The 15,026-nt window shown below is 38.7% G+C and overlaps 1 protein-coding gene across 2 annotated transcripts; it reads right to left on the bottom strand.

Annotated features, from left to right (window-relative positions):
• Positions 1–4,201: 4,201 nt before the first annotated feature.
• On the bottom strand, positions 4,202–13,740 carry LOC130904902 (ATP-dependent RNA helicase DDX39A). 2 transcript variants are annotated; one of them, XM_057818002.1, is made up of 10 exons: positions 13,598–13,740; positions 12,800–13,016; positions 12,583–12,710; positions 10,528–10,804; positions 10,333–10,451; positions 10,132–10,263; positions 6,707–6,816; positions 6,390–6,534; positions 4,760–4,907; positions 4,202–4,397 (listed from the first exon to the last, which is right to left on the bottom strand). In XM_057818002.1, the coding sequence occupies exons 2-10, from the start codon at positions 13,005–13,007 to the stop codon at positions 4,381–4,383; spliced, it is 1,284 nt and encodes a 427-aa protein (XP_057673985.1). In that variant the 5' UTR covers positions 13,008–13,016; positions 13,598–13,740; the 3' UTR covers positions 4,202–4,380. The 2 variants fall into 2 exon arrangements, with proteins under 2 accessions (XP_057673985.1, XP_057673986.1); XM_057818003.1 differs by lacking the exon at positions 13,598–13,740 and having other exon boundaries at positions 12,583–12,705; positions 12,800–12,944.
• Positions 13,741–15,026: the final 1,286 nt, after the last annotated feature.

Raw genomic sequence — 15,026 nt, 5'->3', positions numbered from 1 at the left:
AGAGGCGCCTCAGAACAGTCAACAAGAAGCAACTTTTTATGGACATTTTTGGGAACTTGATGCAGTCCTTACAAAATACTTATTTTAAATCATGAGACAAATTCTATTGAAATAGTCCTGCTGAGCCATAGTGGCTTAAGCATTTTTTAATAAAACCACAAAAGCTTTCTTAGTGAAATGGTGTCAAAGGTTTTTGCCGTGTGTCCTGTGCCGTTTACCTACATAGATGCCGTTGCTCTGGAACTATACCTTTAGTTTTGATATAGGGACACACTAGAGCAGCAATGTCCAGGCTGTATATAGGCCAACCTTTTTACCAGTTGTACTGAAATAGTCCATGTATATTTTAGCACTGAATACATCTGGGTTGGGATCTTTTGTATGCATCTCAGTGCAAATGTTGAGGATTGTAAATCTATGAGTGTACATTAGACTCCATCTGTAATAATTACAGCATGATTTCAAATGTTTATTTCATTAAAGACTTCTCTAGAGTCAATTATTTTGGGTAGAAAGAAAACAGAATCGGCCTTTATATACATAACGATGAGTCAACATGTCATGCTTTACATTATGAAATGTTAACATTTATAGTCTATGCATAGGGGTAAACTTTTGAAGTCACATTAGATTTTGGAAATGGACAGGTCATTTGCAAATGAGTAATTGAAGAAGAAAGAAATTTGCATTAAAAGTGGGAGAGGTTTTAAAATATATATATAAATGCAATTACCCATCACATATTGCTGGCGTCAAGTAGAATCCTTGCCTCTCCCAAACCACCACTTTCCAGGAAACCCGAAAAACTGTTTTTGTTCAGCCATGTATGCTGCAGCATTAAATAGAAAAAGGAATTTTCAGCACTTTGTAATGGTGCATTTTTGTTAAAAAATAAAATGCAATAATACCAGCGGTATTTGGGACTGAAAAATAAGATTTGTGAAGAAATATACTGCACTTTATGCAACCATTATTTTGTTCATGGAATTATACTGGTCCTTCTCAAAAAATTAGCATACCGTGATAGTTAATTATTTTCTGTAATGTACTGATAAACATTAGACTTTCATATATTTTAGATTCATTACACACAACTGAAGTAGTTCAAGCCTTTCATTGTTTTAATATTGACGATTTTGGCCCCCCCCAAAAAATCAAGAAAAAGCAAAAATCCTTATCTCAAAAATTAGCATATCATGAAAAGGTACTCTAAAGAAGCTACTAACCTAATCATCTGAATCAACGAATTAACTCAAAACCCCTGCGAAAGATTCCTGAGGCTTTTAAAAACTCCCAGGCTGGTTCATTACTCAAAACCACAATCATGGGCAACACTGCCGACCTGACTGCTGTCCAGAAGGCCATCATTGACACCCTCAAGCAAGAGGCTAAAGACACAGTAAGAAATTTCTCAGCGAATAGGCTGTTCCTAGAGTGCTGTATCAAGGTACCTCTGTGGGAAGTCTGTGGGAAGGAAAAAGTGTGGCAGGAAACGCTGCACAACCAGAAGAGGTGACTGCACCCTGAGAAAGATTGTGGAGAAAAAAGGGCCGATTCCAGACCTTGGGGGACCTGCAGACACAGTGGACTGAGTCTGGAGTAGAAACATCCAGAGCCACCGTGCAAAGGTGTGTGCTGGAAATGGGCTACAGGTGCCACATTCCCCAGGTCAAGCCACTTTTGAACCTGAAACAGCAGCAGAAGCGCCTGACCTGAGCTACAGAGAAGCAACACTGGACTGTTGCTAAGTGGTCCAAAGTACTTTTTTCAGATGAAAGCAAATTTTGCATGTCATTCGGAAATCAAGTTGCCAGAGTTTGGAGGAAGACTGGGGAGAAGGAACTGCCAAAATACCTGAAGTCCAGTGTCAAGTACCCACAGTCAGTGATGGTCTAGGGTGCCATGTCAACTGCTGGTGTTGGTCTACTGTGTTTTATCAAGGGCAGGGTCAATGCAGCTAGCTATCAGGAGATTTTGGAGCACTTCATGCTTCCATCTGCTGAAAAGCTTTATGGAGATGAAGATTTCATTTTTCAGCACGACCTGGCACCAGCTAACAGTGCCAAAACCACTGGTAAATGGCTTACTGACCATAGCCTTACTGTGCTCAATTGGTCTGTCAACTCTCCTGACCTGAACCCCAGAGAATCTGGGGGATATTGTGAAGAGGAAGTTGAGAGATATAATTAATTGTTGGTTGACTTTTTATGTACCAAAACCTTTTTTTTTTGTATTGGTCGGATGAAATATGCCAATTTTTTTGAGATAGGGATTTTGGTTTTTGACTTTATTGTCAAAATCATCAATATTAAAACAATAAAAGGCTTGAACTACTTCAGTTGTGTGTGATGAATCTAAAATATATGAAAGTCTTATGTTTATCATGTTTACAGAAAATAATTAACTTTATCACAATATGCAAATTTTTGAGAAGGACTAGTACATTTAAAATAAGTTACTGATCAAGCTCAATTAACACTGAATTAATACATATTTACAAATTCAAGGAAAAATTCCCAAATGAATTCAACAATTACAAGACCAGATAAAAATCGGACGTTGGCCTTAACTGGTCAATAGGCCATATTTTGCTCACCATTGGGCTATAATTCAGAACATGATACTGGGGTGTCTAATAGGATTACTTCAAAAAGGTGTCTTCCTGCAGCAATAAAGCACCTACAAAGCAGACAAGCATCGTTTTTTTTCTTCAGGGCCCTCCTTGAAACAGTTTAGCTGCCATTCACGGCGCTAGCTAGACGTCCAATTCATTTTGATTGGGAGTAATTTGATCAATTACTACTCCCATCTTTGCAACGCTGTTTCCGTTACCGAGAATGTGAAGGCGAGTGTTACTATTATTTGGTTGAATCACACGCGAGATGTCAGAGCGACATGGAGATAGCAGAGTGGGGCAGCAGAGGAGGGAAGGGAGTTGTGACGCAGTCGCAAACGCGATTCTAGGTGGCTCTGAGAGTTAGCATAGCATTCGCCTTCTCGCTAGCATTAGCATTTAGCGTGGGGAGCATCATCTTAAACTCTCGGGCAACTTTTTTTTTTTTTTTACACATACAGTTCTTGCCGTTGAGGTGGGTACAATTAATTTAAAATAATGGACTGCTTTCCTGTTGTGTATGCAATATCATTAACAAGTATGCATTGTCGTAGTAGATGTGACAATATTTGTTTTTTTATTACAAAAAACAGTCACTTGCCGTAAACTTTTCTTGATGTTTCCATAAATCAGAGCCTCATCTGCATGTTGTAAAATATATCTACAGTATACATATTTGGATTGTGACGGTACAGACAGGTCACGGTTCAGTACGTACCCCGGTACCGGGGTCACAGTTCGGTGTGGGTTCAGTACAACAGGAAAAACGAGGCTTTTTCTCTCACAGCATTTGACCTTTAAAGTTTGTATACCATTACACTCTTATATAGGTGAAATTTTTAAAAATGTAAAATGTGTGACCTATGTTTTTTTTTTTTTTTTTTAAAAGACCATTCAATTGTTTAATATAAACATTTGATAAGACGTTACATAATTGATCATGTAATAAAGTGTAGAACATTTACTCTGCGGAGTAATAACTCTTACATTGAGGTGACAGAGTTACAAATCTCCCAAAAAGTAATTGAGTTAGTAAAAATTTTTTTTTTTTGGAAGTAATATTAACAACACTGTCCAAAATAATTTGCCCTAGAAAGGGTTAATCAGGTATATTCTTAACTCAGAACCATGTAGTTATCAGTATGTTCCTATTTTTAGATACTGCAGGTCTTAACCAGAATGAGTTACTGTGTAGTTTTAATTTGCATATGAAATTTTCCAAAATGCAATTTGTTCATAGTGGGCTATTACAACTGACATGGAAAAATACATGCAATTTTTCATTTCAAAATAGCAACTGTTTATTGAACAAATCACTTTCTTGTGAAGAACATGAAAAAATATTTCTAATTACATTACTTGCAACATTTCCTCTAGAAAATATGAAGATAGTGTTACAATAACTTTTTTCACTTTTACATTCTGATGGCATACATATGGTTTTATTGGCGATATAATGAAGTCCGGGGGAGAGGGGGCAAAAGATTCTCACATGAAGGGTCCCCGAAAACATGAAAAGCCCAGGTTTTGCCTACAATACAATCAAAACATATCTGGAATTTTTAAGTTGACAACAGAAAAGCAAAATGGCTTTTTGTAAAATGTTTAATTTCACTAAACAAAAAACATGACAAATAAAACAATTCATATACCATGTACCCAAAAATGGCAATAAAAATAAAGTGTGATGAACTGGAACCAGCGGAGCTTTCAAATAAAAACAAAGTAGGTCTAAATCGAAGAGGATGTCTGCCAGGCCAGGAGATTCATCTGGACTGCTCAACTAAAGTGGAAAAAGTTGGCAGACATGAGAGTTATGTTTGTTAAAAAAAAAAAAAAGCACAACAGCTGAACATACCAACTTCTCAACAGGTGAAACATGTAAAAGCCATTTAAATTTAATGAGAGCTATGTAGCTGCATAACATCACCAACTGTTTTCCCAAGTTGCCGAAACGACTCAATAACACTGATTATCTGCGGGCCGCTCTTGACATCAGACTCCACTGAGCAGTTGCACGCAGGATAATTACAGGTGATTTACAGTAAAGTGACCACAATCTATCTAATCCACAAACCATCCCAGTGGGTCGGACCACCGGGCTCAGCGTCATTACAGCTGCTATTAGAAAATGCCAGGACTTACTGTAAGAGGAGATGTCGATTTCATCGGGCAGCTCGCCCACATTGACCTCAAAACGGTCCTGTACGTCGTTCAGAGTCTTGGCATCAGTCTCGTCCGACACAAAGGTTATAGCCAGGCCCTTGGTGCCGAACCTACCAGCGCGGGCAACCTGATAAAAGCAAGGATGCCAGCTGTGAATCATAAAAGGGGCAATTGAAGTAGAATTTGACCCCTTGTTTTAAAAAATAATTAATAAAGGGGGGGTACCTTTTCTCCTTATCGTCAATATGATCATTTAGTATTTAGAAGAAAATGAACGTCAACTATACACAACCATGAGGAACTGATACATCCAACAACAGTCGTATTGAGCGATCGTTAGAAGGCACTAGCAAACCAAGATCATTAATAACTACACAACACAAACATAGGGTAACAAAAATGAACTCATTGACTGCATTAGACGTCCAATCCATTTCGTCAATGGCACTGAAAGATTGCATTTACAGTCATCCCTCCCAATTTAAATGAATTGGATGTCTATCGTCATCAGTGGCAGGCGATGAGTTAAATGAATGAGGTGAACATACACAGTGTCCCTTACATATAAAAGTGTGGCGCACCGCCACACCAAAATAAATGCCGTCACGCCTTGCAAATGTTTTTTTAAGATAAATTTATAATTTGTATAATTTAATAATACATCTAAATGAATATCTATAGCTCATTATTCACGCACTATTTGCCAGAAGTCTGAAATAGCACGTCAAATACAATTTGTTGTTTTACATGCTTTATTTTGAAAATCACATCGGTTCCCCTGTTGCGAGCATGAGTGACTGTGTTGGTGCGGCGTCGGGAGAAAAGTCCACATAAAGATATTTGTAGTTAATGAATGTAATTCTGGTTTAAACTGGTGAAAACGGCCTTAACATTGACATGATGTTTCGGCTCTTTTTGGCATTCTCGTAGTAATAGTTCGACTTTTTTTCTCTTGCCTCATCTACATTAAATTATTATCCATACAATTATTTATGCCAATGCTTTGTCGTAGCTCCCAGCTAAGGTTCATGTACATAAAGTGCGTAGTGGTTTACAGCTACATTACCAATACGTGATAACACTTGATTCCCCCTCGTAGCAAATCTCGTCTATTATTTTTTATTTGGCCTGAATACTGCATTGTAAATGAAGATCGTCATGTTTTAAACATTTCATTAACCTGGCTAATGAAATATTTCAAAATGATCTTTGTTATGGTTCTTCTTGGAAAGAATTTTTTTGTTAAATGAAATTCTCAGTCATTATATGAAGCATTCGCCACGGCACAACATGTGGGGCTCTCAGACATTGATGCAGTCCAAAACCACCACAGCTTCAAAAACTCCTAGGGGAAACCCTGAAACAGCAACTAATACTACTACAATAGGAAAAAAACCCAAAATAAACAAGGAATAATCATTAAAAATATATCTTGGCATATTGTCCTCGTGATATAAAATGGTTCATATGGTAATCTAGGATTTTTTTCTAGGATTAGTTTGATATTAACGAATGCTGTGGCCAGCCAGATCTGACCTACAGGCCTTGTTTGATGCTGGCTTTTCATAGAATAGGGGAGATAAGTGAAGGAAATATTTTGCATTCTTACCCTGTGTAAGTAAGTGTCTGAATCTTCTGGCATGTCGTAGTTGAATACTATATTGACTCGCTCGATGTCCATCCCTCGACCAAAGAGGTTTGTGGCCACCAATATGCGTCTTTGGAAGTTTTTGAATTGCTGATAGCGAGACAGTCTGCGGAGGGGAGCAAAGTATCATGGGTACAGCTGCTCTCAGCATTACTGGAGCACTGGCCTCTTTGAAGCAATTATGTGTCATGCGAACTGGTGCCACTAAATGCAGCATTAACATACTTGGGAGGTCAGCAGAGCACACTTCATGAAAGGAACACGTGTGGTAGTCTCACCTCTCCTCCTGAGCCATGCCCTTGTGGATGGCGATGGCAGGGAAATTCTGCTCCACTAAAAGTTGCGACAAGGCGATGCAGCGCTGGATTCTCTTGACGAAGATCACCACCTAGATGCAGAACAGGGAATAACACAAACATATATGAATACCGTACATATATACATACATACATACAACCCCCAACCAAAAATGGTAAATGGTGTTATACTTATATAGCGCTTTTCCACCTTTCAAGGAGCTCAAAGCGCTTTACACTATCTCGCCATCTACCTACTGGTGACGCAGCAAAGTATGGAATCACCAGTCTCGGAAGCACACTCACTCATTGTATTATGTAGAACAAACTCAGATAAAAATCTTGAAAAAAATAACGAATTAGTTCAAAAGTGCAACTCTTTAGCATTCTGAAACACTAAAAGCAATGAAAACATTTTGGTAGTCAGTAAATGTTACTTTTATAGAGCAAGTGCAAAGAAATAAAAATAGAATCACTCCATTCTGAGGAAAAATATGGAATCATGATAAATCATCAAAACACATCTAGTATTTAGTTGCACCACCTCTGGCTTTTGTGACAGCTTGCAGTCTCTGAGGCATGAACGTAATGAGTGACAGACAGTATTCTTTATCAACTTGGTGCCAGCTCTCTTTGCTTGCAGTTGCCAGATCATCCTTGCAAGTCGGAGCCTTGCTGTGGACCTTTTTTTTCTTCTCCAATTTCCACCACTGGTTTTCAGTAGGGTTGGGATCTGGGCTATTTGCAGGGCATGACATTGACTGGATGAGTTTCTCCAAGGAATGCTTCAACAGTTTAGCTCTGTGGCATGATGCATTGCCATATTGGAAAATGATGTCATTATCCCCAAACATATTTTGAATTGAAGGGATAAGAAAGCTGTCTAAAATTTCAATGTGAACTTGTGCATTTATTGAAGATTTAACCACAGCCATCTCCCCAGTGCCTCTGCCTGACATACAGCCCCATATAATCAAGTACTGAGGGAATTTTGATGTTTTCTTCAGGCAGTCATCTTTGTAAATCTCACTGGAACGGCACTAAACAAAAGTTCGAGCATCATCATCTTGTCCAATGCAGATTCTTGACTCATCACTGAAAATAACATTCATCCAGTCATTCACAGTCCACGATCGCCTCTCCTTAGCCCATTACAGACTTGTTCTTTTCTGATTAAGTGTCAATGATGGTTTCCTTTTAGCTTTCATGTATGAAAATTTCCTTTAGGCGATTTTGCAGTTCTGTCACATACCTTGACTCCAGCTTCCTCCCATTTCTTCTTCATTTGTCTTGTTGTACATCTTCTGTTTTCAAGACATATGGGCTTTAGTTGTTTGTCATGACGTTTGGATGTCTTCCTCGGTCTACCAGTACGCTTAACTTTAACAACCTTGCCATGCTGTTTGTACTTGGTCCAGATTTTTGATACAGCTGACTGTGAACAGCCCACATCTTTGGCAACCATACATGTAGCGTTATCTTCTTCAAGAAGTTTGATAATCCTCTTCTTGGTCTCAAGAGACATATCTCTTGGTTAGAGTCATGATTCTTGTGAATCCACAGAGCTAAGAGGCATTTTAACAGTTGAAAATGTTTACATTTTAAGTGTTTCATTTTCTTAAAAGCAAAATAAAGGCAGTCTTTTGGAAAGTCAGTTTTTTTTTTTATATGCAAAACGCAAACCGAACCGAAACAGCGATCCCAAAACTATTTCAGAAGTGAAACAGTTTATTGGACTAAAAGAAGATGTGCAATATGCATCAAAACTGAATTATACATGGGCAAAAATTTGGGCGCCCAAACAGGAAAAAAAAAAAAAAAAATCGGTTTTCAATTAACCAGTCCTAATAAATTACAGGTATTCAAATCAACAAAATAACAAGGGTGCACCAGTTTTCCACTTGAGTTTTTTCTGGATGCATATTGCACTGTTAGACTGATATACCTAGTTTCGATTCTGAAAGGTTACAATAAGTGACAATGATGGAAATCGTCAGAGGTGTCCAAACCTTTTCATTAAGCTTGAGAACGATAAACCGATACGACCGGATATCCGGTTTTACAGGTGAGAGATACAGCTGTATCAATAGTAAAGTTACCATTCGACAGTAATTTGCCATTAAATATTCAATGAACCGATAGCAGAGCTAGAACTCGGCTATCGCGAGCACAAGAATCGGCTTCTAATGCCTAGTTCAATGCAATGCTTAATATGATAATAATTTAGCTTTTACATGCTGTGCTTGTGTCATTCACCACACAGCGTACTTAAGATTGTGACCGCCGTCGTGGTTGCCTCAACTTCCCATTCATTTCGGCAGAACCGTTAGTAGTGGCAGTCATTACCCAATCGTCACGGTCGTGTCATAACAACGCGAGAGCTAACAAAACCACTGTAACGCACGCTCCGTAGTGTTTTCTTCACAGCCCAAAACAAAACTAGTAGTGGCAACGAAGCAACATGCTAAAACAATGGACAGTTTGCGCACCACACTAGCGACGTGCAGCGATTGATTTTCAACGCACCCCGGAAAACAAAAGTCGGACTTTTGAAGTGACGAAGGCAGCCAGATCTGTTCAATCTGAAGCGGTACAGAGATCGTGAGTTTTTAACCCTGAAAAATAACCCACTACAATGGTGGAAAGGGTGGCATATTGTTTCTACGAAACGCAGTCTACCTAAACATGAACATGTGGATAAGTTGATCTTCCTCAAGAAAAATCTGCCCTTCAAAAAAGATAGACAGTGATGAGGAATAAAAAAATGTGGAAGCACAGGCATAAGTGAATGACTTTGCTGTGTATAAGGTTAAAGTAATGATTATAGAGCTGTCTGTCTAAAATGCCATGTTTTTAATACCCCACTCATACCAGTGGTAAAGTGTATTTTATTATTTATGATAACACTAGCAGGTTTAATTCTTTTCTAGAACTGCTGCATATAATTAATGTTTTTTACTTGTACGATGTTTATGTTTAAAGTTCGCACTTAAATTACTTACCTATTGTGTTCAAAACACCAGGAAATACAGTAATTACTGCACTTTATTGTTGTCTGTCACTGGAGTTTTATTTTATTATCAATCCCATCCAACAAAATGACGGTCATATAGTAAGCTTTATTTTTTTAATAAAAAAAATAAAATATAACATTGGTATGAAATGTTGTTGTTTAATTTAATCTTTAATACTGTACGAACACACAACAAATGCTTACTATCGTATCGTTTTCATTCTGCATCGAACCGTATCGTTCTTCAACTGTATTGAATCGTATCGAATTGCTCGCCCTTAAAAATGTATCTTTTTTTAATCGAATCATAACCTGTGTATCTATGTACATATCGAATCGGCTTCATGCCAGAGATTCCCAACCCTACTTTTCATACCACTGTAATTCATCTCACCTGGTTAAATTCTAGCACATCAAGCAGGTCAAAGAGCTTGCGGTTCTTCTCACTATCCTTCAGCTTGCAGTAGTACTGTTGTAGGCCGTGGAGGGTTAGTTTGGTCTCATCATCCACAAATACCTCCATGGGCTAAACAAGGGACAAACAAGTTTAAGAGTGGTCAAAGTGCAAAGCAACACGTTTTTCGGTTTCACTTACATCCTGCATGAATTTGCGACAGACTGGTCTGATATCCTTGCTTAAAGTGGCACTGAACATCATGACCTGCTTCTCGTGGGGTGTCATTCTGAATATGTCCTGTACGTCACATCTCATGTCTGCAAAAAAGACAAAAGAAACTAATAAACTACTTTTAAAAACAATAATACCTGAAAATCTCTCACTAGAACCTACCGAGTTGCTCCAACATTTTGTCGCATTCATCCAGAACAAAATGTTTGACGTTTTTCAGACTAAGCGTTTTGTTCCTGATGAGAGCGAGGATGCGGCCCGGTGTTCCAACGACTATATGAGGGCAGTTCTTCTTCAGAACATCCTCGTCGTTTTTGATAGGCAACCCGCCGAAGAATACCACTGTTTTGATGTTGGGCATATATTTTGAGAAGCGCTCATATTCTTTGCTAACCTGGAAAGCCAGTTCTCGCGTGTGAGCCATGACTAACACTGCTACCTATGGAGAACAAACACAAGGATGTGGTTGGTATAAATATTAAGACATTAACTCTTTCACTGCTATTGACGATAACAGACGCTCAATCATGTGGCGCTTTTCATCCTTCTGGTGTTAAATGATTGTCACTAGTAGACATCCAATCCATATGAACTGGAATGGCTGGTAACAAATGAAGATTCGTTCATTCACTACAAACCCTCCCAGTTCAAGTGGATTGGCCATCTATCGCCATCATTGGCAGTCAATGAGTTAGAGGGACAGACAACCTCTATCATGTGCATATCAATGGAAATAATGTTATATAAATTGGGGAAAACATTCTGATGTGTAAGAATTGAGAATTTTTATTTATTTTTTTAAAAGCCAGTATTTCCAGGAAGTCGTCGACAAACCCTGAGGCAGACATTTAATTAAAGCAAGTACTATTTTAGCTAATCAAACATAAGCATCCCAAATTGCCAGCCCTTCCTCATTAGTAGTTTCTTGTATTTAGACTTTTCTCCACGTCAGAAGTTTAAGAAATTTGCCATTTGTATACCTAAATACTTTGATCAACTGAACTTTCATCCCATTGAGATTATTCATAAAAGGTGTTGTCTGTGCTTTTAGTTGCAGTCATTGTTATTGTTCATATTTAAAAAAAACAACAACAAAAAACCAAAAACTATCCCTCCAATAAGAGGAAAAAAATGGCAACTATAAAGAATACCCCCCCCAACTGACTGTGCTCAAATCATGTTTTTTTTCCTCGCTAGACAGGTCGAAATTTTCACATAAAAGGTATCGATAACACATAATGAACTCAAAGTATTTAAGTTTGCAAACAGCAAATTTAATAGACCTCCAATGATAGAAAAAAAATTATGCTTGAACACAAACACTGATATCACATATATGTGCACCCATTTTGTGAAGTTAGTTATACCAACTTACATACATACTGATTAGATTTAAAAACAAGCGCGAGTGATAACGGTACTAATGATGTCACGTTGAAGGGAGGGATATCTCGGATACTCGCATTTGAGGCCAAAGTAGTACCGGCGTTCGGCCATTTCTTACTACGCGGCGAAACGTCCTACACAATGCTCTGCGCAAGCATCCGCACGTATGCGCACATCGGTTAGAAGCGGCGAGTACTCACTATTTTTGTTTTTTTAGAATGTTTTCATTGCCTCAAAAATACTTTTTACATGTATTACCCTCTCATACTTTTAACCATTGTGTTTTTTTGTGTTAGCTTTGAAGCAGTTGAACACATTAGTCACGTAGCGTATTTAAACCGTCCTTATTTGATATAACTACATTTAAGTATTTTCGTAAGGCTTTTTTTTAGTACGTTCTGCCTGTATGCATCTAACCAAAAAAAGTTTAGAGCGCACGGTAGTACTTTGGTTGTCAAATTTGACTAATGTAGCACGCTTCGCTGATGTAGCAGATTTTGGCAGAACACCGGCACTCATAAAATGTCCACCTCCATGAATCACTTCCTAGAAATACTGACTTTTATTTACACTTGTGTCCAATATAATAAATGATATATCATTAAAAAAAAAAAAACTGTATTAAAATGTTTTTCCCCTCTAGTTTTTTTTAAACAGGATTCTTTTCTTTGGGCTGCCCATGATAAAAGGTCGTCTGTCCCTTTGATACAAAGACAGTTAAAAATACCTTTGGATTAGAGATGCCACTTTAGATTTTTAAAATACAATAATTAATAAGTCATTTTAATAAGTAGATACAAAATAAACAATGTAGATATATGGGATACTAACCTGTCCATCGACTGGTTCAATTTGTTGAAGAGTGGCCAACACGAACACAGCAGTCTTGCCCATTCCAGATTTCGCTTGGCAAAGGATGTCCATACTCAAGATGGCTTGTGGGATGCATTCATGCTGGACTATCAGAAAATTATTTTGGATTAACACTTTCTATGAACAGAAACGTCCGAGTGATACCAGCCTATCAGAGGTTCAAACAGGGCATCACCTTCAGATGGATGTTCAAAGCCACAGTCGATAATGGCACGGAGTAACTCTGGTTTGAGCAGGAAATCCCTGAAGCCAGAACTGTGGATTGAAACGTATGAGCCCTTCACTTCCTTCTTTCCGGCGGGGGTTGCGCTCTCAGGTGCTCCTTGAGGTTCGTCGTCGTCTTCGTAGTCGAGCAGCTCATTGTCAACATCATTATCTGCCATCTTGTCCACCTAGAACAGTGAAATAATATAATAAACTCCACTTAGCAATATCAAAAAAACCTTGGCAATATCCATCAGTCAGAAGACAACAGTGTAAGAAATTCACCCATGTTAACATGTGAACTGGCCAATCTAGAGTACTTAAATTTAAGGCGATACAACTAAGGTACAGTGCGATAAAAGAACCTCATTCTGTGGAACATAGCTAAGGCTAAGGGCTCGAACTTCAAATATGCCGGGTAGACGAGCACTCCAGTCGGCATTGTTGCATCACAATTGCTGGGTTGGCTTTTTAACAAGCGAAATCCTACACTTGCAGAAATCTCACCGTGGTGTTCGAGTTTAACAACTAAGCGACTGGGGGTGAATTTGAACAAAACCAAGCATGTACTTATGATACTTCCACTCACTAGGTGAGCGCACCTCACTAATGCTAGGCTACAATACGCTAACCAGGTTCCAGCAGCATCCCGATACAAACACGAAGGAAATGTAAATGCTCATTGTTTGTTCCACGTTCAACTAAAGAACAGTTCCACATGACGCAAGTGGAGACGAGCCGGCTAATATTATCAACTTTAATTCATTACCTAAATGTTTAGTAGTAGATGCCACTCCAGCAGTGAAGCGAAACCACATGGGAGGCCTCATTAGGTTTATACTAGCAACCGGAAGTCCCGCCCCTGTCGACCCGCGCCTACATCATTGGTGGATTATGGACTACGAAATAAACAGAAGTCAGTGATTGGACAATAGTTAGGATGCAGACGAGGTTGTTGTAGAAAATAACCGGGTATTGTACTTTGCTAGTTAACTTCAACTCCTTCCCCGTTTCAATTTATCGGTTTTAGCCACAAATTGAGGATTGAGTACCTGCAAGGTGGCTAAAATAGCCTTCAGGTCTACCTGTCTGAATAAGCAAACTAGTACCACTAATACTACTTCACTCATGTACAGTCAAACTATCATGATTCCCTTCCCCCACTTGTTTTATGTTTGTTTCCAAATAAATCAAACTATACAAATATCCAACAAGCCTGCCAGTAGACTACTTGCAGTCTTTTAATGTTACAATCATTCATTGAAACAAACACAGAACAGCTTAGAATTATTATCAGTGTTGTCACAGATTACTTGAAAAAGTAATTTAATTACCGATTACTGATTACGCCTCAAAAAAGTAATCTAGTTACTTTACTGATTACTTTATTATCAAAGTAACTAAGTTACTTTAAAAGTAATCTATCAGTTACTTTTTACCCATTTTTCTCCCTCTGCCACCTCAACATAAGAATGACAACGGAAAAATATCACATGTAACTGACTTTCCGATGATTGAATTTAAAGGGGAATATCAGAATTTTGCGCTAGCTTAGCCACTCCGGAGCCCTGAAACTAACAAATATCTGACAAACTGCTTGGAATTTGTTGAAATCAACTCCACAGACCAACTAAACCCCGCTAACTCTAAGATCAAGCCTCATGTCAAAACTTCTGAATTTCGGGTTATGGTTAACAGCATACCAGTGCCAATGTAAAACAATGCAAACTGACGGCACAATAATCAACAACACACAAGTGGATTGTACAGTGCAATAAACACAAAGGTGGTGGCGGGCGCGGATGCGCGTGCAGCCGTGCACATTAACAACCTGGAAGTACTCCTCTAAACACACACGCCGTCAATTTGGCCACAAAACGTGGCGGCAACTAAGCACTTTACACTCAATCGGACTTACAACACATCCCACAGATACTAAACGAACACATCACCTCACGGCATCAATGTTGAACACGCCTATGATGTAAACAAAGCTTGCCAACTTGGAGCGATGACTGCCCGTCATCGCTAAGGCAAAGATACGAAACGGCCGCGCATGTAGGGGGTCCAACATTTTGCTGATACTCTCCAGAATGATGGAAAAATACTCACCTTCATTCATGGATATCCACAGATCAACATTCCCTCGCAACGTCTCAACACTCGGCGCAAATGCCCACCTGCCTCAGTCCCACAAC

The sequence above is a fragment of the Corythoichthys intestinalis genome, chromosome 16 (genome assembly GCF_030265065.1).
Source record: "Corythoichthys intestinalis isolate RoL2023-P3 chromosome 16, ASM3026506v1, whole genome shotgun sequence".
Lineage (NCBI taxonomy): Eukaryota > Metazoa > Chordata > Actinopteri > Syngnathiformes > Syngnathidae > Corythoichthys > Corythoichthys intestinalis.
Note: the sequence above shows the minus strand (reverse complement) of the source record. Positions and strands in the feature narration are given on the sequence as shown.

Coding starts and splice junctions, on each gene's coding strand:
- LOC130904902 (XM_057818002.1), bottom strand. CDS start 13,007: ATGGCAGATAATGATGTTGACAATGAGCTGCTCGACTACGAAGACGAC. Junction 10,805..12,582: donor TTGAACCAGTCGATGGACAG/GTTAGTATCCCA, acceptor TGTTCTCCATAG/GTAGCAGTGTTAGTCATGGC. Junction 6,817..10,131: donor ATGTGCTAGAATTTAACCAG/GTGAGATGAATT, acceptor TTCTGCATCTAG/GTGGTGATCTTCGTCAAGAG.